The sequence below is a fragment of the Garra rufa genome, chromosome 11 (assembly GCF_049309525.1).
Source record: "Garra rufa chromosome 11, GarRuf1.0, whole genome shotgun sequence".
In the NCBI taxonomy this organism is placed as follows: domain Eukaryota; kingdom Metazoa; phylum Chordata; class Actinopteri; order Cypriniformes; family Cyprinidae; genus Garra; species Garra rufa.
The window spans coordinates 14,283,031-14,308,337 of NC_133371.1; the positions used below are offsets into that span (position 1 = coordinate 14,283,031).

General features: G+C 40.5%; 1 protein-coding gene across 3 annotated transcripts in view; it reads right to left on the reverse strand.

Moving 5' to 3' along the window:
* tspan4a (tetraspanin 4a) overlaps positions 1-25,050 on the reverse strand; it is a 52,092-nt gene extending 27,042 nt beyond the window's left edge. Inside the window, exons 1-2 of one of the 3 annotated variants that reach the window (XM_073850344.1) lie at positions 24,697-25,050; positions 19,087-19,166 (exon numbers count right to left, since the gene is read on the reverse strand). In XM_073850344.1, coding sequence (XP_073706445.1) covers positions 19,087-19,149 — 63 coding nt within the window. In that variant the 5' untranslated portion in view covers positions 19,150-19,166; positions 24,697-25,050. Of the gene's footprint in view, positions 1-19,086; positions 20,616-23,780; positions 23,911-24,696 lie in introns of those variants that run through there. The other 2 variants (XM_073850343.1, XM_073850342.1) reach the window with 2 other exon arrangements.
* Positions 25,051-25,307: the final 257 nt, after the last annotated feature.

The window sequence follows — 25,307 nt, forward strand, 5'->3', positions numbered from 1 at the left end:
TGGAGTCACTCTACAAACTGGCTTTAAGTCTTAAAGATTGTTAAAAAAAAGTGCCTTTTCTAAAAACTGGTAATAACTTTTTCGAGTCAGTTATGAAAAGGTAGATTGGTGTCATTTGAATCTGAAAATTAAGACTGATTACCCCTTGTCTACTGCTAGTGAGGTAAACTAGTTTTTAAAACAGTTTTAACATAGAGGCTATGTTTATTCAACTGACCCCAGGTTATATAAACACACAGGATTAATTACAGTATAAAACTACTAGAATGGCCCAGGGTTAACTTGTGCAAGTGTGAGAAATCAAATCAAATCAAATCACTTTTATTGTCACATCACCACAGCACCTGTGCCTAGGTGAGTGAAATTCTTGGGAGTGAGCTCCAGACAGTGCAGGGACAATTTACATATAGACAGTTACATACCAAACAGACAGTTACATACCTTACAGGATTATACAGAGTGACAATATGCAATATATACATACATACATACTTAGTACACACAGTGCACAATTAGACATATTTACAGTTCGCAGTACAGTGCAACTTGAGGTGTATTTTCAAGAAATGTGCAAAAGAGGTATTATTTATATGAAATTGGGCAGAAGAGAGATTGGGGAGGATAGCACATAGTGCAAAGATTTCAGTGCAATTATAGACATATATTATTCATATTGTGAATGTGCAAATAGAGCAGAGTGTGATGCTACAGGTGGTTTGTATGGCCCACTCACCTGTGTGTAGCACACACACTCAGATTCCACTAAGGAAGATTGTCAACAGTGCAAAGGTGCAGTGGATTATGTATAGATTGGGTATGCAAGGACATGGATGTGTATTGGATGGTTTACAGTGTAACAGATATATTATTGTATTAAGTGCAATGTGTGCATAGAGTCCAGTGATAAAGGGCAGTGCGTGGCATATGATATAGTGGGAGTATGCTGCTAGGTGTGTTAGTTCTGATTGTTCATAAGCCTGGTAGCCGTGGGGAAAAAGCTATCCCTTAGTCGGCTAGTGCGGGATCGGATGCTGCGGAGGCGTCTTCCTGAGGGCAGCAGAGAGAGCAGTCTGTGGGACGGGTGGCTGGAGTCACTGATGATCCTCCTGGCTTTCCTTACACACCGCCTGGTATAGATATTCTGGAGGGAGGGAAGCTCACCTCCAACAATGTGGCGGGCAGTTCGCACAACCCTTTGCAGAGCTTTGTTGTTGCCAGTGGTGCTGTTTCCAAACCAGGCAGTGATGCAGCCAGTCAGGATGCTCTCCACAGTGCAGTTGTAGAATGTTCTGAGGATGTTGGGGCTCATTCCAAACTTTCTCAGCCCTTAATAGTTCACAGGTGTTAAGCTCACAGTTACAACAACTTACAATAAAGAGACCTTTCTACTGACTTGGGGAAAACACCAGGGATAGTTGCAAAAACTTAGCTTTAATGTTGAGATTTAAGAACTAGTCTGTGCCCATATTTATCAAGCCTCTGAGATTTACAAGAACACTTAAGAATTGACTAAAAAATGATTGGCTGAAAGCTGCGCTTAAAAGTTAGTCATCAAGTATCTAAGTCATAATTTAAGTGAAGTGTAGTACTACATCTTAAGTGTCAGTCTTAGAGATCATTCACAACACTTTGCTGTGGTTTAAACAGGATTTTAAATGACGACATATGCATTGACCAATCACTGAATCGATTTCCTTATTTAGGAATATTCCCAGATAAATTCACATTGAATGGTGAAATTCCTAAGAGGAGTTCAACACATATTTTACAATAAAGAATTTTCAAGATGATATGATAGGCCTACGCATTACAAATTATATATATATATATATATATATATATATATATATATATATATATATATATATATATATATATATAGCCTAATCAGCCACCATGGATTCCAAAAGAAAACTGAACTGGCTGGAGAAAGAATTAGTCGAACAGCGGAAACATGTTATAAAAGGCAAGTTCACGCAAGTCTCTGTCTCTTCTTTGTCATCACAAGCCCCTAATGGCAACTAACCACTTGAGAAACCACTCGAAATTTGAAGAAATTTGATAACTTGCTTTTATACTTAAGTTTGAAAGTACAGTTAAGGTCAAAAGTTTACATCCCCCTTTCAGAATCTGCAAAATGTTAATTATTTGACCAAAATAAGAGGGACCATACAAAATGCATGTTATTGTTTATTTAGTACTGACCTGAATAAGATATTTCACATAAAAGATGTTTACATATAGTCCACAAGAGAAAATAATATTTAAATTTATAAAAATTACCTTCTTCAAAAGTGTACATCCCCTTGATTCTTAATATGTGTTCTTAATTGAATGATCCACAGCTGTGTTTTTTGTTTAGTGATAGTTGTTTATGAGTCAGTTTTTGTTCTGAACTGTTAAACTACCTGCTGTTCTTCAGAAAAATCCTTCAGGTCCCACAAATTCTTTGGTTTTCCAGCATTTTTGTGTATTTGAACTAGGGGTGGGCATAGATAAATTTTTTAAATCTAGATTAATCTAGATTAAATCTTGGAATTAATCTAGATTAATCTGGATTAAAATTGCTCATTTGAATTCTGCTGAAGGCATTCAGAATATGTGTGCTACCTAAATAATGACTAAAAGTAAGTCTTCGAGAACGGGCCAGGTGGCGCATTAGACCAGGCGCTCATCTCCTGTTTCCAAAATGCATCACAAACTGCTTGACAATTGCATTTACAACATAATTACCTATACAAATTTGTGTAACCAAGTACTTCTGCGCAAAAGGCTGCACGACGTGCGCGTTGCCGTTAAATATACAGACGCGCACGGGCATGGATATCTGCGTGCATAGTCTTCCATTAAACTGCGTTGCTTTTAGAAGCGTCAATTCAGTTGTTGCATATAGTTTAATGTCTTTATTTCGGGATTATCAAAGTAAATTATAACTCACGTGCCCCAGTTAAAAGGGTCTAGCAACGCACCTGCCCTGAAGCGGCTTCATAGCTGCATCCATGATTGCACGTCTCATTTGATGTGGTAATTTCACAGAAGTTGAAGACTCGTTCTCGCCCCCTACAGTGCAATTCGACTAGGTATACGTCAACCGCGCTAAAATATCAAGGTGAAAGTCATCATATCTTGCGTAGTTTAGACCCAGCTCCCAACCCAACTTTGAGAATAGATTAACGGCGATATTTTTTTTATCGCCCGATAAGAGTCTCACGTTAACGCAGCACGTTAACGCCGATAACAGCCCACCACTAATTTGAACCCTTTCCAACTATGACTGTATGATTTAGAGATCCATCTTTTCACACTGAGGACATCTGAGGGACTCTTCGACTATTACAGAAGGTTCAAACTCTCACTGATGCAGGGTGCTTTTTGAATTTGAAGATCAGGAAAAATGTAACTTATTTTGTCTTCTGGGAAAATGTAAAATAAGAAAAATTTATACATCTGCATTCTGTTCAAAAGTTTTTACCCCCCAGCTCTTAATGCATCATACAATGCAAGTGTTTGAACCTTCTTTAATAGTTGCATATGAGTCCCTCAGTTGTCCTCGGTGTGAAAACCAAAAACCAAAGAAAATCAAAGAATTTGTGAGACCTTTGTCTTGAATTTGTGAGGGATTTTTCTAAAGAAAACCAGGCAATTTAACTGTTCAGGACAAATTCTCAGCATTTAGGACTAAAATGGCACTTTGAGAATCTTGATAAATATGGGCACTGTCAACTAGCAGTTAGCCAAATGGTAATCAGTCCTATTTTTCAGATTCAACTATTTTTTTTATGTAACAAACTTAAAAAGTCATGACAAGTCTTAAAGAAAAAAAAGATGACTAACTTGTAGGACTACTTTAAGCATTTTATGCAACCACCCCCAAAAGAGAGCCACAGGGAGACAGGAAGATGCAGTAGAAAACCTCATGAAACCGCATGTCCAAAAACTAGCAAATGCTTGGTGAAAGCAAGAACTGTCAGATCTGGTTCAGTCCATAAGGATGAGATGCTCTGATACTAATTGTCACTTCTCATACTGAACTCCCATTTCTTTTTATCATGTCTAAGAGACTCATTCAGCTTTAGTTTTTGAATCTGTTTATGTTCATAAAAATATTTATATATTTTAAGAAATTTGCTAGAAGCAAAAAAGGTTTAAAGTGGGATGATTTCTTTTACTTGGCCTTTTTTGGACTTTATTTTTTCAACTTTTTTTTTTTCTTCAATTTCAAGGTCACACGGCTCCAGCATAAAATAAATATCTCAGATGACGCATATAATGTCTCTGCTGTTAGATATGCTGTATTTGGTGTTATTTGACAGAACTATCAAGTGTTCGTCATACAAAAACACCAGAGTATTTGTACACTGCTAAGGTTTGTGTAGTGGCATTAAATTTGTTGTGTTTACTGTACTATTTTGACACTAACTGCTCTTTATATCACATTTACTTTAGCTAAGGGTGTAGACAGATGTGGTGTTAGACAGCAAGGTATAATTATACACAGTGGGGGAAAATAACTACTTATTCTTGGGTGGAAGTGCACTGTTTCAGTAACTGCTTTTAGAAAGTGAACAAGGGATGTTTTACAGTAGTTTTCATTGGATAGAGCTAAAACATTAGTATTCAACACCACAACTCAGAATAGTAACACAAGTGCATGTTTGTCACACTGAAAAAATAACTATTCTCTGTTGTACTCGTTTTTGTGTGCGTGTCTCCACAGTAAGGTCGTACAAATTTATGAACAAACCGCTAATTTTAAAATCTTCCCGTCTACTGTCACATGCTATGACATCCGTTTCAAACACTACAATGCACATGATTTCTTTCATTAACTTACAATGAGTAAATCTACTTCACAAGCTAATTACTTTTTAACAGTGATGTCATAGAGCTAATGCAAAAACAGAAGTTCAAAGACTATTCTAAAGATGACTGCGTGCTTGTTTCTTTGATGCACAAGAGCTATAAAGTGTTCATTTGGGTTTGGCCGGGAAAACCCATTGGTATACAACGACATCTAGTCAGGACACAGTGAAGTCTGCATTGATTTTTCACAATTCTGTTCACATAAGAACTGAACTGTTCTGGCTGTTCTGGCAAGATTAAAATAAAGAGCTTATACTTATACATACTGTAATTCTCAGAGCAGTGTTTAATGCAGTAGTGCATTGAAATAAAGTACAGTGCATGCATAATTATTAGGCACGTTGATATTCTGGTCATGTTTTTTTTCCAAGCACATTTTAACAAATTTAAACCATACAATCTTAATAACTATTATTAATTTTGTATTTAATAATTTAAAAGTGATTTATCTTAAAGAATCTGGAAGTAAGTTTTAGATTCTTGAAGATAAATTCTTGAAAAAGTGGTACAAGAAGATGTGGTGCTGGTCCTTCAAGAGTCACTCTCAACTGAACTGTCTATAAAGCCTACAAAAAATCAGTCTTTATGTATTCCACAACACTTTAACATGTTATTTTTATTAAGTGAGGGTCATTTTAGGATTTTAGGAGAATTTGATACCTTGTACCTCTGGAGACAGGTAGATTGCAGTTATGGTGGCACTGAAGACTAAATGGTTCCTGATGGTTCCACACTTAATTCTTCACCTGAATTCTTATTTTTTTTTTTTTTTTTTGGTGTCTTTTCTTCTTTACCTGTTTTTTTTTTTTCAGACCATGCTGACCTAATGAGCATTTTGCTGTCCAATGGTCATGCCCTACCTTTGCAATTTCTGTATTGCATTAGTTTTAAATAATTCTCATGGGCATTTAATAATTTTTGACTTTTCAGTCTGACTTGAATTTTTTTCTGTCTCATTTTATCTGTAAAACATGCCTAATAATTATGCACACCTGAATATAAGAAATATTTCACTTCCAGCCTTTATGGACAATTATATAACACTTATAAATGATTAAATACAAAATTAATAATAGTTATTAAGATTTGGAATTGTTCAACTGTGCTTGAAAAAAAATGTGAACAGTAATTAACGTAATAAGCCCAATAATTATGCACGCACTGTAGAATGTTGCAGACAGAATCTTTGCCTCTTACAAACTAGACTGTTATTGGACTACTTGATGAGGGAAATTCCCCGACTGCTTGTCAGCTGCTAATAACAGCAACCCTTCATATCGACACAAGTTAAATCAGAGATCACGACTCACGACATTTGCTGGAGAATTTGTCTGCGTGTTGTTCAGGGAAGACCACTTACAGATACACAGAGATTCTTCAGTTTGAAATCTTTGACATTTTGTAACCCTTGTGCAAAACAGTGTACTTTAACATACTCTTAAAGGAAAAGAGTATTTATTACAGAAATAATATACTTTAAAGGGGTCATCGGATGCCCATTTTCCACAAGTTAATATGATTCTTTAGGATCTTAATGAAAAGTCTATAACATACTTTGGTTAAAGGGGTCATCGGATGCAAAACTAACGTTTAAATGTTGTTTGAACATTAATGTGTGTTGGCAGTTTGTGTACACAACCACCCTACAATGATAAAAATCCACCCAGTGGTATTTTTTTAATCTTTAAAAGTAATATCCTCTTTTTAAAATCAGGTTATTCTCAGCTTCTTGTCGTTGTGAAGTAGGGATGGCGAAAACTAAAAAATTTCTTGACCGACCACCGAGCCTCATTAGCCGGTTGAAACCGGTTAACCGATTAGTTTAAAATATGGTACGCTATTTGAAATAACAGCCATTTCGAGCCGTGCCTGCAATTTCGCAACTCTGTCACATCTCTCTGCCGCTCTGCCTCCCGCACACACACACACACACACACACACACACACACACACACACTGCCACTCACGTCACTTTTTTAAAATCCCCTACAGCGCGAAACATGAGTCCCGCAAACGCGGCGCCGAAGAGCTTGTTGTATGTAATCGTAGGACAAATGGCTCCTTAGTTTCAAATGGTTTGGGTACAAGGTGATCGCTTTGAAAATAAAGGCGTTTGTCTAGGTTAGAAGCTCATTTGAAACATTGCCACGGCTCATTTAAGAAAATGACAGCTCCGAAGAGACGCCGCTTTAGTTGAGGTAGTGCTAACCATCATAGATGATGTGCTGCTACTATATTTAAGCACTGTATCACACAAGTTGCAACTTACATCTGTCTCATTCTTTTTGGTGAAATGGTCCCACACACTACTTTTCTTTGCACGCTTCATCCTGTCGTCTGCCCTAGCTCTAACCTCGAGTGTTTTAGCCTGTTGCCTTTACTTTTCGCAAACCTTGTGAGCGTGCGAACCCAAACGCTGTGACCTCGCGCCAAATGTTTTTATTGGTTTATTAAGTACAAACAGGCGAGTTATGAAAAATTGAGTGTGAGGGATAATTTGTTCACTTAACACAAAAAGATGAGGAATGAGATGGCTAACTGTAGTAGCATATAGTCCACTGTCTATAATAGCCTAATTTAGATATCACTTTTTTTTTTAACCGACTACCGACAACTTTGACCGGTTAACGTTGATACGGTCAACCACCGGTCAAACGGTCATCGGTTAACATCCCTATTGTGAAGGCACACTAACAGAGGGCATCTCCCACGATAGTAGATTGACACGCGCCTTACCTTAGACCCGCCCTCACCAAGCTGAAACAGTCTGAATACAACTGTCACGGTTCATGTATCCGCTGTCTTCTCAGGTCTTGTGATTTGTTCGTTTGTCATGTGATTGTCACGCTCGCTCAGCTGAGCTGCCAATCAGCCCGCCACAGGTGTCTCTCATCACCACTGCCTATTTATACTCACAGCATTCTCTCTCCCTCGTCTGATAGTTTTCCCGGATCCCTCGTCGTGTTGGTTCGTCTTGCTCTGTCTGGTTCGAGTGTTTGGATTGTTCTGTCGTGGATGTTGTCGCTGTCTTCGTGTTTGCACTGGATTCACCGCAGCACCAACGGACTCTCTCACCACCATCACCAGCCATCTAACCCCTGTGTCACCCAGCTGAGAGATCGCACCATCATCACTCTGTTTGTATTTCATATCAATAAACTGTCATTCACTTCATCCTGCATTTGCTTCCTCATCTTTATCCGCACGTCACAGAACTATCAGACCACTAATGGAAGCAGCAGGCACCACCCCGCCCACCCTGGAGGATTACATGCGGGATTGTATCTCTCGGCTGGAGAAACAGGAGAAGGGCTCTGAGGATTCCGGTCAGGCCATCAGAGCTCTTGTGACACAGGTGTCTGAGCTCACCCAGCGTATGCGTCAATTGCAACTTCCCGCTGCGCTCGCCACACCACCCACGCCGCCCGCCCCTCTCGCAGCAGTCGGAACATCTGCTCTCGCTACCCAGCCAGAGCCCCGCCTTCCCCCGCCGGAGGTCTATAGTGGTGAGCCGAACCAATGCCGAGCCTTCCTCACTAAATGCTCTATGCATTTCACCTTACAGCCGCGCACATTTTGTAGTGAGGAGGGCAAGGTGGCGTTCGTGCTCATCCTATTGACGGGGAGGGCGGCACTTTGGGGCTCGGCGGTGTGGGAGAATCAAGACCCTTGTTGTGCCTCGTTCGCCACACTCGCCGCCGAAATGAAAAGGGTGTTTGACCGCGCGGTTTCAGGAAGGGAGGCCGCGCGGATGTTGGCGGATCTCCGACAGGGGGGGAGTTCCGTCTCAGATTATTCCATTCAGTTTCGCACCCTGGCGGCGGAGTGTAATTGGAACGAGGAAGCGCAGTGGGATATGTTCCTGCATGGGTTGGCTGATCGAGTTCAAAAGGAGATCTACGCCCTGGATCTACCCGCCAACCTTAATGGACTTATCGATCTTGCACTGCGGGTAGACTCTCGACTCTCCCGAGCCGAGCGACGGGGATTTTCCGCTCGGCTCCCCCCTGGGGAGGGAATGTCAACTCGAGCCAGCGGCAGAGAACCGATCAGCCACACTGACGAACCCGAGCCCATGCAGGTGGGTAGAGCTCGGCTTTCCCGGGAGGAGAAGGAGAGGCGGAGGTCCCAGGGCCTTTGTCTGTACTGTGGCGCGGCAGGACATTTCGCTTTCAACTGCCCGGTAAAAGGCCCAGCCCGGCAGTAAATCTGAGGCTACTGTCGGGTGGGATCTCTGCTGAGAAGACCTCATCCACCTCGACCTCCACGCTCCTTCCGGTAAGGTTAAGATGGCACACACAGGATCACATCTGCACTGCACTGTTGGACTCCGGGGCCGAAGGTAATTTTATGGACTCTTCATTTGCTCGTGTTAATCATGTTCCCCTCCGTCCCCTCACCAACAGCATCGCAGTCCACGCCCTCAACGGTCAGCTCCTTCCCCGGATCACCTTCATTACAGAACCCATCACTCTCACTGTGTCTGGCAATCACAGTGAGAGTATCCCCTTTTTCATCCTGGACTCCCCTCATGCACCCGTTGTTCTTGGACACCCGTGGCTCATAAAACATAACCCCAAAGTTGATTGGCAGCTCCAGTCTGTGTCTGAGTGGAGCGTTAAATGTCATGAGTCTTGTCTTGTCTCTGCTTGTCCGTCTGTCTCTGTTTCTACGTTTCAGGAGAAGGCGGTGGATCTGTGTAACGTGCCCTCTGAGTATCTCGACCTGAAGGAAGTGTTCAGTAAGTCTCGGGCTGCTTCTCTCCCTCCTCATCGTCCCTATGACTGTGCTATAGAGTTATTGCCAGGTACGTCTCCGCCCAAGGGCAAACTTTATTCACTCTCGGTTCCGGAGAGGGAGGCTATGGAGAAATATATTTCTGATTCTCTAGCAGCCGGGTTCATTCGACCCTCCTCTTCACCAGCGGGGGCGGGATTCTTTTTTGTGGGGAAGAAAGACGGATCTCTGCGACCTTGCATTGATTACCGAGGGCTGAATAATATCACGGTTAAGAACACCTACCCTTTGCCATTGATATCTTCAGCCTTCGAGAGGTTGCAGGGAGCGTCGGTCTTCACTAAATTGGATTTAAGAAACGCGTATCATTTGGTCCGCATCAGGAGGGGAGATGAATGGAAGACCGCCTTTAATACCCCCAGGGGGCACTTTGAATACTTGGTCATGCCCTTCGGCTTGTCCAACTCCCCAGGGGTCTTTCAAGCACTCGTCAATGACGTACTGCGAGACATGGTCGATCAGTTCATATATGTCTACCTGGATGACATATTGATTTTTTCTTCGTCTCTCCAGGAACATGTGCAGCAGGTACGACGAGTGCTTCAGAGGCTGTTAGAGAATGGGCTTTTTGTCAAGGCGGAGAAATGCGTTTTTCATGCACAGTCTGTTCCTTTTCTAGGGTACATCTTGTCGCCTGAGGGGGTGCGCGTGGATCCAGAGAAGGTAAAGGCTGTGGTAGATTGGCCAACCCCGGATTCCCGCAAGGCCCTGCAAAGGTTTCTTGGGTTCGCCAATTTTTACCGACGCTTTGTTCGTAATTACAGCCAGCTAGCCGCACCTCTGACTGCCTTAACCTCTTCCAAGACGACGTTCAGGTGGTCAGACGCAGCTGATGCTGCGTTTGCCAAACTGAAAGGCCGCTTCGTTTCGGCTCCCATCTTAATTACCCCTGATCCATCACGTCAGTTTGTGGTGGAGGTTGACGCATCAGAGGTGGGGGTTGGCGCGGTCCTGTCCCAGCGCTCAACCACAGACGACAAAATGCATCTGTGCGCGTTTTACTCTCATCGTTTATCCCCTGCAGAATCGAATTATGATATTGGTAATCGAGAGTTGTTGGCAGTCAAGTTGGCATTAGAAGAATGGCGTCATTGGCTTGAGGGGTCGGGGGTACCTTTCATTGTATGGACCGATCACAAAAACCTCGAATACATTAGAACGGCTAAAAGATTGAACTCTAGGCAGGCTCGGTGGGCTCTGTTTTTCGGACGTTTTGATTTTACTCTCTCGTACCGCCCGGGTTCCAAAAATGTTAAACCCGATTCTTTGTCGCGTATTTTTGACCATTCCGATCGCCCGTCCACTCCCGAGAGTATTTTTCCTGAGACGCTTATCGTTTCAACTCTCACATGGGAGGTCGAATCGAAGGTAAAAACAGCCTTAGAAGGGGTAACGCCTTCGCCCGCTTGCCCACCGAATCGGTTATTTGTGCCAGAGGAATTACGGTCCGAGGTTATTCAGTGGGGACATTGTTCTAATGTAGCATGTCATCCAGGAGTCAATCGAACCTTACATTTGGTCAAGCAACGATTTTGGTGGCCCCTTATGGCTCGTGACGTTCGCAGTTTTGTTTTGGCTTGCTCGGTTTGTGCTATTGGTAAGACTTCTAATAGACCTCCAGATGGGCTCCTTCAACCGCTGCCGGTACCTTCGAGACCCTGGTCCCATATTGCGCTAGATTTTGTTACCGCCCTCCCGCCCTCCCAGGGCAACACGGTAGTTTTGACCGTGGTGGACCGGTTCTCGAAGGCTGCCCACTTTATTCCCTTGCCCAAATTACCCTCAGCCAAGGAAACAGCGGTGACTGTGGTGGATCACGTCTTTCGGTTACATGGCCTCCCGACAGACGTGGTCTCCGACAGGGGACCCCAGTTTGTGTCCAAATTTTGGCAAGAATTTTGTAAATTACTGGGGGCTACTGTTAGTCTATCTTCAGGGTTCCATCCACAAACCAATGGTCAAACCGAGAGAGCCAACCAAGATCTGGAAAGGGCGTTACGTTGCGTGGTCTCCAGAAATCCTTCCTCCTGGAGCCAACAGCTCTCGATGGTGGAGTATGCCCACAATTCATTACCAGTATCATCTACGGGCCTATCTCCGTTTCAGTGTAGCTTAGGTTACCAGCCACCTATTTTTCCTAGTCTGGAATCCGAAGTCGCGGTCCCCTCTGCTCACGCCTTCGTCCAGAGGTGCCATCACACCTGGACTAGAGCCCGTGAGGCTCTACTCCGGGTGGGAGCGCGCACCAAGGCCAAGGCCGATCGCCGATCGTATACGTCGTCGGTTCTAAAGTGTGGCTTTCTACTAAGAACATTCCGCTCCGCTCCGTTTCTAATAAGCTTGCTCCCAAATTTATTGGCCCGTTTCCTGTCACCAAAATCATTAGTCCGGTGGCAGTCCGCCTCAAACTTCCTCCAGTATACAGGAGAATTCATCCCGTCTTTCATGTCTCCAAAATTAAGCCAGTGTTTTTTGCACGTATTAATCCGCCAGCTCCGGTTCCCCCACCGCCGCGACTCGTAGACGGGGAACCAACCTATTCGGTTAATCGCATTCTGGACTCTAGGCGGAGGGGACGAGGATTTCAGTACTTGGTGGACTGGGAAGGTTACGGTCCGGAGGAGAGAAGTTGGGTGCCTGCCAGAGACATCCTGGATCACTCTCTTATCGATGATTTCAATCGACAGGTTGCAGAATCTGGGAACGTCAGGAGACGTTCCTAGAGGAAGGGGTACTGTCACGGTTCATGTATCCGCTGTCTTCTCAGGTCTTGTGATTTGTTCGTTTGTCATGTGATTGTCACGCTCGCTCAGCTGAGCTGCCAATCAGCCCGCCACAGGTGTCTCTCATCACCACTGCCTATTTATACTCACAGCATTCTCTCTCCCTCGTCTGATAGTTTTCCCGGATCCCTCGTCGTGTTGGTTCGTCTTGCTCTGTCTGGTTCGAGTGTTTGGATTGTTCTGTCGTGGATGTTGTCGCTGTCTTCGTGTTTGCACTGGATTCACCGCAGCACCAACGGACTCTCTCACCACCATCACCAGCCATCTAACCCCTGTGTCACCCAGCTGAGAGATCGCACCATCATCACTCTGTTTGTATTTCATATCAATAAACTGTCATTCACTTCATCCTGCATTTGCTTCCTCATCTTTATCCGCACGTCACAACAACTGCCATTGTGTCGACTCAGGTGCAGAGGAAGACTCTAATTGAGAGATTGAGGTATTCTGTTGTTGGATGTAATAATGAACATAGCAGTAGTCATTTACTCCCGACATCTGTGCCACTTAAGAGTCAGAGGACAACGTTACTTTCGTTTTTAAAAGGAAAGCGCCGATCCCGATCTACATATGCATCTATGTTCGTGTGAATCATTCGTGATGTAGCACCACCCACAGCAGAAGTGAGTATAGGGGTTTTTTATGCATCTTTGCAAATGGCCTTTCTTAATAATGTGTTTGTTGGCAAGTTTCGCCAATAAATACGTCTAAATGCAGCTAAATGCGGCTAAAGTAAACATTACAGCTCGTAATCCCTTAGCAGAGAGGGGCGGGGTGAGCAGAGCTCATTTGCATTTAAAGGGCCCATGCGATAAAATGAGCTGATATTGACAAAGTAAAAGGGTGTTTTTTTTTACACTACTATTGAGAATTTTTAACTATATTAGAGACTTTTCATTAAGACCCTAAAGAATCATATGAACTTGTGGAAAATGGGCTTCCAATGACCCCTTTAAAAATTCTTAATGGTAGTGTAAAATAACACCTTTTTTACCTTGTCAAAATCAGCTCTGCAAAAATCAACCCGTTCTTTGGATGTTCCTTAAATGCAATAAAAGCTCTGCTCCCCCCGTCCCTGTCTTCTCTCTGTGGAGTGACAAGCCATGCTCTGAGAGACTGTTTACTTTAGCCACGATGTCTTCAGCAGCTCAGATGCCGGGAGTATATGATGACTACTATGTTCATTTTTACATCCAACAACAGAACACCTCAATTGCTTAGGAGCCATTCTTGTCTATATCCCTTCTATGGCATCGAAACAATCACACTGTTTTTGTTATAGTGAAAATGTACAATAGTTTACAATTAATAATAAATGCAGTTAGCTGAACTTAGACAAAAGTGGAGAGAGGATCCAAATGTAAATATACTTTTAATAATGACAATAATAACAAAAAAAAAAAAAAACAATGCCATATAAGTCATGTAAGTGTTTCACATTAAGTACACTTACAGTAGGGTCCCTATTCCATTAATATTAGATCATCTGCAAATACAGTTTTCTTAAAAATAAGTACACTACAATTGCACATTCACTACAAATAAGAATACTTTTTTCACAAGGTGATGCAGCGTTTAAAGCCTGCTGCGTAGATTCAAGTATTTTCTTGCCACATTTAGGGATTTCTGCTCAGCTGACGTCCAGTGAAGGACCACTGTGCTAAACAGCTTTCCTAAAGCGAATCACAGAGCATCCAGAATCCTATTGGTTCCCCAGATGGCTTGGTTAGTGTTAGCAGCACATATATTCACATGTTACTGAATACTTTACAATAGTGGCTTTCAAGCCTTTTCAGGCAAAAGATCTCTTAGTGAACAGAGACCCAGAGCAGGAACCCTGTTATATATACTGTATGAAATTGAGTGTTGGATTTGAATAAGATATATCTTATATATATATATATATATATATATCTATAGTACAGTGTATTCACATACTTGGTTATGATGCTTACACTGCAGAGCCATTAAAATAAAATTATCGCTTTACAATAAGATTTTTGTTTGTTACCATTACCATGACTTAACAATGAAACATACTTCTACAGCATTTTTTTTTAACAAAGTGTGTGTTGTAATGCAGGTCCTGATCACGACATTACTATACTAAACCAGAATTGAGTATCCTCTGCTGTGCTTTTGTGTTTGTGTGTGGTTCAGATATACCCTACTTCAGGACTGGCCAACTTCGGCCCTGGAGGGCCACTGTCCTGCAGAGTTTAGCTCCAACCCTAATCAAACCTTTAGCTTTCTAGTAATCTTAAAGACATTAATTAGCTTGTTCAGGTGTGTTTGATTAGGGTTGGAGCTAAACTCTACAGGACAGTGGCCCTCCAGGGCCGAAGTTGCCCAGTTATGCCCACAAAGGTGGCAATATCCAAAATCCTTGTCCTTGGTCCTCATTTGTTAGGGAAGGCCGATAAATTGAATATTTTGTATATCATGAAAATGTTAAATGTTTCATATAGAAAATGAACCAATGAACCAAATTAACCAACTAGACGCTGATTTTTAAACTTTCATATGCGTATGTTTGTAAAAAGTTACTTTTTACGGTGTTTAACAGCGTTAAGTGTCATAACCAATCAAGGATGTTGATTGAATGCAATATAGCAAATCAGAGAAGTTAGTCTGTGGTGCATGAAGTGCTGAAGTGATTGACAGCATCAGTTATTATAAAGGCAGCACTCTTTGCTTATTTTCTGTTTATAACAAATTCACCATAAAAAAAAACATGCTGCTTGCTAAAGACTGCAAAGTTTCTGGATTGACAACTGTAATTAAATGCAGGATTGATTCTGAAAATGCGATGTTTGACAGTAATAACCATGGTAACAGAAGGGACTTAAACATCTGATACTGTATGTCAAAACAGATCTGTGTGCATTAAGTCTTATAAATGCAAACTAATAGACCTGCCACCTATTCTATAAAATGTGTTTTTTGTTCTTCCTAAGAACTGCAACAACCACTTTGTATGAAGACTGCATATTTTGTATAATTTAATACACATTTTGTATAATCATTTAATAAAAAAGCAGTGGTCATTATGCCCAGATCCTTAACAATAAATGTTCTACCCAATTCACGTTTTTTTCATTGGTAGCAAACAAAAATAACTTGTTTTTGAGAGCAAATGTAAAAATATTGTTATATAATTTTCTTTAAAATATGGAAAAATATCCAGATATATATTATTAGCTATAGCGCCCAGCCCTATAATCTGTGTGTTTGGGTTCAGAGCAGTAAGGTTACAATCCCCTGTTTTGATGCTCTTCCTTACAACACATTTGGGTTAGGTTTAGCCTCAATTAAGTGAGCATCACTGCGGTCCACGTTCAGGATGGATAGCATAGTGGTCACATGCCCATTTTCACTGGAATTTAGTGCTGATCGCTTGAGAGAGGATCACCAAAAACACGAGACAGATCAACACACTGGATTGCACAATGGATTGCTGTGGACTGATAGATTTATGTTCAAGGATACGAAATACAACAATCACTATTCTGACATTTTAAAAGCATTTTTGTAATAGGTATTCTATGCTTTACTTATCTGCCAAAATAAAGAATGATCTTCAAAAAATCTGCAATATGGCACTTTAAATGAGCTGTGATCCCCACCGAGCAACAGTCACTTGATGCACACATGATGTGAACAAAATAAAAATTCAGGATGCCCAGCAAAGTAACTAGTTTCCCCTTCCAGACAGCAAAGACACTTTAAAGGCGCACATGTTGAGCATTAGAGCACTGAAGCACAGATGATGCCCAGAGATGCAGTCAGCAGAGAGGAAAATACACCAGCTCACCTGACATACGCTATTACTGTTCTGTTCACGTACATTCACACTTACACACACACACACACACACACACACACACACATACACACACCTGCTCAAGTCACCACACATTCTCACACACTCACATAAAAACACACATGTAGCAGAAGCAGTGTGAGCTGAGCTGATACTACCATGCCTCAGGTTTAATGTCATTCTTCTTATGCAGGAAGTGTCTTAACTAAAACATGCGTTCAGCAGCACTGTGTGACACAAGTGATAAAATGACAGGGGCAGCAAACAACAATCACAGCTGATTCTGAATGCCAAGGATAAAAAAAAATGAGAGTGGAGTTCAATTTCAGCCCTGATAAAAGACCTGTCTGTAATTATCACATGTACCTGAAGGCAGGGGTGCAAACTTATCTGGAGTGAAAAAGGTGACAAACTAAACTAACCCCCATTACCAAGCAACCAACACTGAGCTAGCTGCTGATGAGGTAAACAAAATAAACAAAACCAAGCTTTAAATTTCAGTGCCGCGGAAATTGCCTTTTCTACCGATCTCATCAAAGTTTCAAATCGATACTATCTGGTAAGTTTTCACCTTCACTTACAGACAAAAAAGGGAGTGGGCAAGACTTGCCGAAAATGTGTCTGCGGTGTCCTGCATTAACTGTTATATCCAATATACTGTAATTATGCGGTAGTCCGTAATTACTTATACATGTTTTGGGTCCTCCAAGAGTCTTTCTACCATTAAACATCTCCGTTCTTCATATTCAGTTATTAATATCCCTGTTGAAAAAAAAAACAGCATATATGCTGGTTAGGTATGTTTTGGTGCTGGGATGCTGGTTTTAGTTGGTTTATGCTGGTCCTTTGCTGGTTAATGCTGGTCATTTGCTGGTTAATGCTGGTCCTTAGCTGGTTAATGCTGGTCCTTTGCTGGTTAATGCTGCTCATTTGCTGGTTAATGCTGGTCCTTTGCTGGTTTATGCTGGTCCTTAGCTGGTCATGTTGCTGGTCAAGGAGCAGCATAATCCAGCAAAGGACCAGCATAAACCAGCAAAGAACCAGCATAAACCAGCTAAAACCAGCATCCCAGCAGCAAAACATACCTAACCAGCATACGCTGTTTTTTTTTTTCAACAGTTTTTTCAATGTAATGCCATTGTTGCACAGTGAAATTGTACACGTTTTTTCAATTGCAAAAAAGTTTTTAGGATTTTTTGTCAAGTTTTTTGTCAAGGCGGTGTCTGTAGCTTTTATCGTAAATATGGTTCTAACTGAATTTACCATGGCTACCAAACAGATAGGATAAGATTTTAAAGTTAGGATCTTTTTGTAATACGCCCCCAAGAGTGAGATTGGTTGGATGAGGGAAAGAACATAAAGGTAAGCCAATCAGGGTGGGTCCATTCCTTTGCCAACAGGGGAAAAAACGCTACAGGCGATTCACGTGAATGACCTGTTTCAAGGTAAAAACAGCGAATTTCGCCAAAAGGTGACAAGTTTACACCCCTGTGAAGGTCTTCATTAGCTAGTTCAAGTGTGTTTAAACAGAGTTGAACCTGAACTTAACAGGAAGGTAAATCTCCAGGAACAGGACTGGGCACTCCTGATGTATGAACACCATATAAGGGGTGCCCAAATTCGGTCTTGGAGGGCCGGTGTCCTGCAGAGTTTAGCTTCAACTTGCCTCAACACACCTGCTGGGAAGTTCTGGTATGCCTGGTAATAACTTGATTAGCTGGTTCAGGTTTGTCTAATTGGGGTTGGAGCTAAACTCTCCAGGACAGTGGCCCTCCAGGACCAAGTTTGGACAGCCCTGTTTTAGAAACACTTTTACCAAAGAAAGTGTCATAAAAGGGTTAGTAGTAGTACAAGTTACTTAAGCCTGATTTGAGTAAGGTGACCATAAGTGCCTTTTGCCTGGACATGTCCTGGCCAGGATTTTTTTTATTGCCTAAAATATCCAGATTTTCCAGGTACTTTGATGTCAAACACTGAAGGGCAGGATTTGCGAGTTGAGAGGAATAGTGCTCTCGTCAGAAATACTTAAAGGGTTAGTAAATTAAAATCAGCCCATTATTTACTCCCCCTTAAGGCATTCTGAGTGTATATGGCTTTCTTCTTTCAAACGAATGTGATCAGAGTTATATTAAAAAATTGTTGTGGTTCCTCCAAGCTTTATAATGGCAATGGGCAGGTGTTTCTCTTCAACAGTCAAAAACAAGTCCAATAAGCACATTCATCCATAATAAAAAAAAGTGCCTAACACGGCTCCGGGGGGTGAATAAAGGCCTCCTGTAGTGAATTGATGCATTTTTGTATATTTTAAAATGTAATAACCACTATAATCTAGCTTGCACTAACAGTACACGGATGGGTGGATGGCGTACGATGTATGTGTAGAGCATGTGCCTGTGAGTTTCATGAAAACCAACGTTTGTTTAAAGGAGCAAAGGAAGCAAAGTTTCCTTACTTTATAAAAGGAAAAGCAGTCTCCTCTTGGCTTATATCTAAATCCTCCAACATATTTCTTTTACTTCTGAGCAACGCATGCAAAACGCAGACGTCCTGCATCATCCGCCCAAAGCGGCTTCCGTGTACCTGTTAGTGCATGCTAGAGAAAAGTGATTATGATGTTTTAAATATAGATATTTTTCTAACAAAACTCATCGATTTGCTACAGGAGGCCTTTATTCATCCCCAGGAGCCTTGTGAGGCACTTTTTATTATGGATGGATGCACATGTTTTGAACTGTTAAAGAGAATTTTTCTTTTAACATTGTCTCTCAAGCAGAGCCATTTGAATAGAATAACACAAGAGATTAACTGTACAGAACTCACCCAGAAGAGCAGATTGAAGAAAACCATCCCATATCTCAGGGCCCTCAAACAGCCCTCGGCCATCCTGCAGCGGCGCAGCTCTAGAAGGAAGATGAAGGACAGGTCGAGGTAAAACACCACATATTTTCTGCCCTGTGCAGTAGTGTAGCTGGCTTTAGCTTTCTTTGACCCTGGTGTTGTACGAAGGCCAAAGACAAAAGGTGAGCTGTGGTATTCGTATTCCCCGCTGTAGCGCAGGGGTGGCGAGCCCGACTTGCTGTCCAAAGAGGGACTACGGCGGTACGGGGTTTCATCTGTACTTGAGCGACGCATTTTTGGGTTGGGGGCCGGGGCCGGGACCGGAGCCCGGACCCCCAGGGGCCAAATGATCCCCACTTTTACAAGACTGCAGTCACAAAGTAAGAAATGTGAAAAGACAGCAAGGTAAAAAGCACAAGCCCACAATCCTTAAAACATGGACATTATTTGTTTTTTTGGATGAAAAGGAGTTCACATCTTTTAAAACAGGAACTTGAGAAGATGCAGCGGTCTTTGGTCCGCACGCCGAACGTTAGGAAGTGCAGATATAAAGTCCAATAGAGGTCCACCCACAGTCCTTAGCAGTGTTTAATCACTTTTCCACTGCCGGTTCAATATCTTTCAGATGCACTTCAGTAATTTCCTGCAATACAATTAATCCTTTCTGGACCCTCAATCAATGGCATAGGTGCTTTAATGTCACTACATTAGGAAAGATGCCTTACCACAATGATGCATGGCAGTTCACCTCTTTACAAACATGCATTTGACTGGATTCATTTCAAACATGTGCATGCTGACACTAGTGCCTCCAGCCTGGCCTCCTAACAAATAAAACCCCTCTTAAAATATAAACCACCCTTGTCCTGTTGGGAAATGTCGTCCTACTAGGGGAACAACAAGAAGTCCTTCTCACGGCTGGACCGTGCAAAAAATCCAGTATTTTCTTGACCTCCAAATCAACTGAAGGTTTTCCAGACAGCATGAATGGACAGATGAATACAGATGAACTGACACGTTTTTCTTTTTTTATATACACAGAGGCTTGTCCTGCTTTGCCAGTCGAGGTTTTTAATCTTCAATTTTGAACCAAAGCATAAGCACCCTTATCCTGCTTTTCATTTTCTGGCAAACATACAGTCAGTTTCTTTTCTTGAAATCTGCATCCCTTATCTATGTCACTTCTTTATCCTTCTACCTCTGCATCTTTGTCCCTCTTGGCTCGGAAGGTTTTGCTTAGGATTCAGAGGTCCGGAAGAGCGCTCACACTCTGGGTTTAATTGGTTCACTCCATCGACCCTCTTCTTTCCTCTGCTGCGTTGGAGCGCTGCTCACTCCAGGTATAAAGCAGAGATGGTGATCTGAGCCACAGTCCACACTGGATGCAAAATCCCAACAGCTACCGCAGAACAGCATCCACACCGCCTGTCTCTATCTCTGTCTCTCCTGCGATTATTCCTGTGCATTTACACCCCCTCAAACACACACACACGCTGAACGCACGCAGTCTCTCGCCTCCTCTCTCTCTGGTAGCTGTCGCACAAATCATTTAGACTCTGGCCACACCTCCTCACAGCTCATCCAATCATCTTTTGCTGCTCGCCATCTTCCTTCAACACACAGCTTCTCTTTATCTCACATCTCCTCTTCTCAATCCACACCAATTCAAACTAGTTATTATAGCAGTGTGATGCAGAATATCTCCTCTGCAACACCCTTTTTCATTTCTCATTCCTCATCTCTCCTTCTCCTCTGCTGTCATTCTTTTCCTGTTTTTCTCTTGTATTCATAAGCTGCTGGGGTGTATCAGCATGATACATGCTTGCTGACATTCATCACGATTAGAGTAAATGTCAGTGTGTGCATTTGTTTTGATACTGTGATGCACGAATAACATCTTATAATTAATATTATTTCGAATGCAGGATGCATCTGGGTGAGCTAATTACAAAGTTCATTAATAGTTCTTCTGAAAACATATTGTTATATCTTGTAGTGTTTTCTTCTTGTCATATTTGCAGGTGTTCGTGTTAAACAAATTACTACAAAATACAGCTGTGCTGTTGTACAGTGTTTTAGTGTGTGTTCATATAAACACTGTCTGTCAAAATATTGTGATCTGTGCATTAGGTCCTGCAATGCAAAGGCTGCTTAAAGATTTCTGAAGTCTCATCTGCTCCTGTTAAACGTTTTTATTCCCAGCTAACATTAATGCAGCAAACCTCATTAGCAGGGAGTCTCTTTGAACCTCAGTAATCCTGCCTTCATTATCAGGAGCAGCGCTGCTGTCTCTCTGTCAGCTCAGATCATCTGATCCAAACCTCTCAATCAAACGTTGTCTAATCAATTCAATTGTGCATATATTTTAGAAGACATATATTTTTCTGATTTGATTTAAATGCACATATGAAAACAAATCCATGCAAACAGTGTGTATAATTTTTGCAATTAATGATCCAAATGACCCAAAATGGGGAAAAAATGACCCATTAATTTCCCCTTCCCTCAGCATTAAGGTTTTTCATCTACAAGGTTAAATTACAATTCCAAAAATTATTTTGACTATATATTAATATATTATAATATATTAATTTACAATTTATTAGTGATATTAGGCCTGTTTTTGACCAATGGCTGTTTTTTCCTATATGGTTATTTCTGGACCCAACGCTATCATGTATACTGTGAAATATCATGTTACAGTGAAAGTTAATTAGAATATGTATTTTTCTATCTGTTCTATCTGAACAACATGATTATATGTTCTAATGAAATGCAGGGTTGAACATTTTCATAGAACTGTAATTACACATTATGTATATTTCAGTCCTGTTATTCAGTCCTCAGCATTACTGAGAAAGTGATGCATGTCAAAATACAACGCATGTGGCTATGCATACAACTCTCTATGCAAAACAAAATTGTGGCAGAGATTTTGCAAGCAATTATTATAAATGGTGGTATTCTTGCCATTAGAAATAAATAAATCAGACAGTAAGTAAGTAGTAGTAATTAAAAAGCAGTAACTGCTGTATCTATTACTGTATCTAAAATCAAATATTTTACTGTGAGAAGCCAGAAGAAAAAAGCAAGTGTTAGATGTGGGTCAGTGTCAAATTAGGCTTTTCTTTTTTGGAATTTTTTTTTTTTTTTTTTCAAAATGAATGCCTTTTTTTGCATTGGGAACAATATGTTTAAACAAAAAAAAAAAAATTGTTAAATAACATTTCAAAGTGTTGAAATTCATTATTAAGAGTTTAACTTCACCATCCAAAAAATATCAGGTGGTATAACCAAATATTTGTAAATATTTAATTCCTTATTTTATTTCCAAGTGAAATCTTAGCAAACAAGTAACCCTACAAGTGTCTACAGCTGTTGTGTTTTGTGGTTGTGTATTCTATACATATTTTAAAAATTTGCATTCTAATGGCTGGGTATTTAATATCTTCAGCATCTGATTTTACTTTTAAAGACAGAAAAATAATCATATAAATTCATGGTCCCACATTACATTAGGAGGCCTTAACTTTTATGTACTTACATTTAAATTATTCATTTGGTACAATGTACTTATTGTGTACATACATGTTTTTACATTGTACTTATATATGTTTAAAAACCTATATGTAATTACATTTGTAATTAATTTCTGTAATTACACTGTTGACCCATCCCTTACACCCTAACCCATCCTTAAACCTAACAAACCTAGCCGCCAAACCTGTCCCTAACCTTACCCATATCCCACCTTAATAGAAGCGAAAATGTTTTGTAATGCAATATGACCACATTAAGTACATTGTACTATTTTTTTAAGTACACGATGTAAGTACATAGTAGTTAAGGCCACCTAATATAAAGTGTGACCAAATTCATAATGTGTTGAATAATTTAAATGAACATTTTCCATTTTTATACTTTTTTTTATACTAAATACAATGTATTCTTGATCTGAGACATAAGGCAAACAACTGAAATCAATGAAGTACCCTGCATGTTGAAAAATTATGCTAAAGGGGTACCCCGAGCTTTAAAAAGTGATGCTGAGGGATCCTGACCAAGAGTCAATGTGTGACAAGTTGGGAGTAAGAACGCCCTGTTGTGAGATATGCTTCTCTTGCACCAAACATTTTAAAACCATAATAATATATATATAGGGACATTTATTACAATTGCACCACCTGATTTTTGCAACTAGTATTACATTGAACATGCTTGGATCCCTGTAATAGTTTTTGCCAATGTTAGTGCATATGTACATATAATTTTTTAAATACAATAACAAGGTTTAAGATAAAATAGCACTTTTCTTATTTTTACATTGGTTGTATCACCTATGGAAAGTGTATCAACCTACCCATACTTTTAAGTAGCTCTTTTTTCACTATTTAACAGATGTTTTCACACATCAATTAAGATCAGTTGGGCTCCTCTGGGTGATGCAATAACGTACTTACTGTTATTACCTTTTCACTTTATAATAATGGTCTCATATAATAATGATACTGAAAGTATCAGATTATTTTAAAAGGAAATAATGCACTTGGACACCAAAATACGCATGTCATAGCCTATCACTAACCCATGTTTAGAATTTGTTTGAATGATTGCTGTGTCTAACAACAATGACTATCTGAGCTGAACAAAAGAAGAGATTTCATAATATTACTCACCTCTGCCTTTAGCCTTATGATTTTCAGTTTCAAAAGGTGCTGTTTTCCTTCATGTTGTGTTTTCATTGGTAAGCTCAAGAACTGTATGAGCATATAACCGTTTCTTGTCTGACAGGACTGTGTTTATTCACTCTGGTTCTGGTCAAACTCAGGGAGGGACCGACAGCAGGCATCTCAAGAATGCTGTACTGTTATTCTTAACTGAGACTCTATTTTTATGCTATATGGGGACTGGAATATGGTTTTCTTCTCTCATTTTTGTGCACTTCAAAAATCTTCAACATCTTACTGCAATTAAAAAAATGTAAGAATCAATGTCACAATAAAGTGACTTAAAAAGTTGTGGTAACAGTGTTGAGGCTTTGAGTTCATATAATGCAACTTAAAAATGGTTAGGAGTTACTGCACAAACCTTACAAACGCTGAGCATTTATTGTATTGATATATGTCTCCAATAAGTAGATGCAGGTAATTTGCATCAGATTTGAGACAGAAAGGGCTTTTTTGACTCTTTCAAACAAATTGAAATAATCACTTTGAAACATGATTTACTACATGTGTCATCATGTACAATGAAATCACAAAATAAAATCACTTATTTGACTCATTCTGATATTATAGTGCTAGAGTATGATGAAATAGCTGCATTATCAGTTACAGACAGGCATTTGTTCATGTGGAATCGACCGTTTCGACACGTTGATTTCCTAACAGTCTGGCGTAACCATAGCGATGCTGGCGTAACGACGATGCTAAAATCACGCGATATACACAATTCCAAGCGCTGATCTATATTACAGTGGCGACACGATATTATCCTGAACTTTTCACTGTTTGTTAACAAATACTGTGTTTAAAATGTTATAAACTTACATTATAATAGATTACAATTAGAGTTGATTGAAATTATGTTTACCTTAATTACTCCCGTCTCGAAGTCGAAGTGTCGATCTCTTCAATAAATGTTTAGCAAAAGTCATTTTACTCCTTTGTACAAATTTTGTATCTGTATTCCTTGAAGAGAGTCGACGTCTCCCTCTGGCGGCAGCAGCAGCGGGGCCGCACCGTCTTTCTTCTTTTTGAGATTTCTTGGTTAGAGCGAAAAGCGCGTTATCGCCACCTCTTTTTCATGATTATATCCTTTACGACAAGCTTTTTTGGATTGAAGCCTCATGTTTCTTTGTATCATTTTCCCGTATTTCCTTCTATTGACTATTAATTGCAGTATGACCAAATCGTCTAGGGATGATCATTGTTACTTGTGAAAAGGGTCCATTTCCCTCAATCCACTGTGAATCCATTGATACTGGCCTCACACCTCTTCAAGTCATTTTATCAGTCAAATCCTTAAAAACACAGCATATAGCAATGAATGCTGGCTATGACATAAATAAATAAATAAATAAAATTATAGTACATATGCATAAATATAAATATGCAGAAAGGGTTTATTGTTGATTATTTGCATATTATATAAGGTGTGTGGCTCAATCCCTCTATCATTGGTTGTTACGCGATGGCATCATG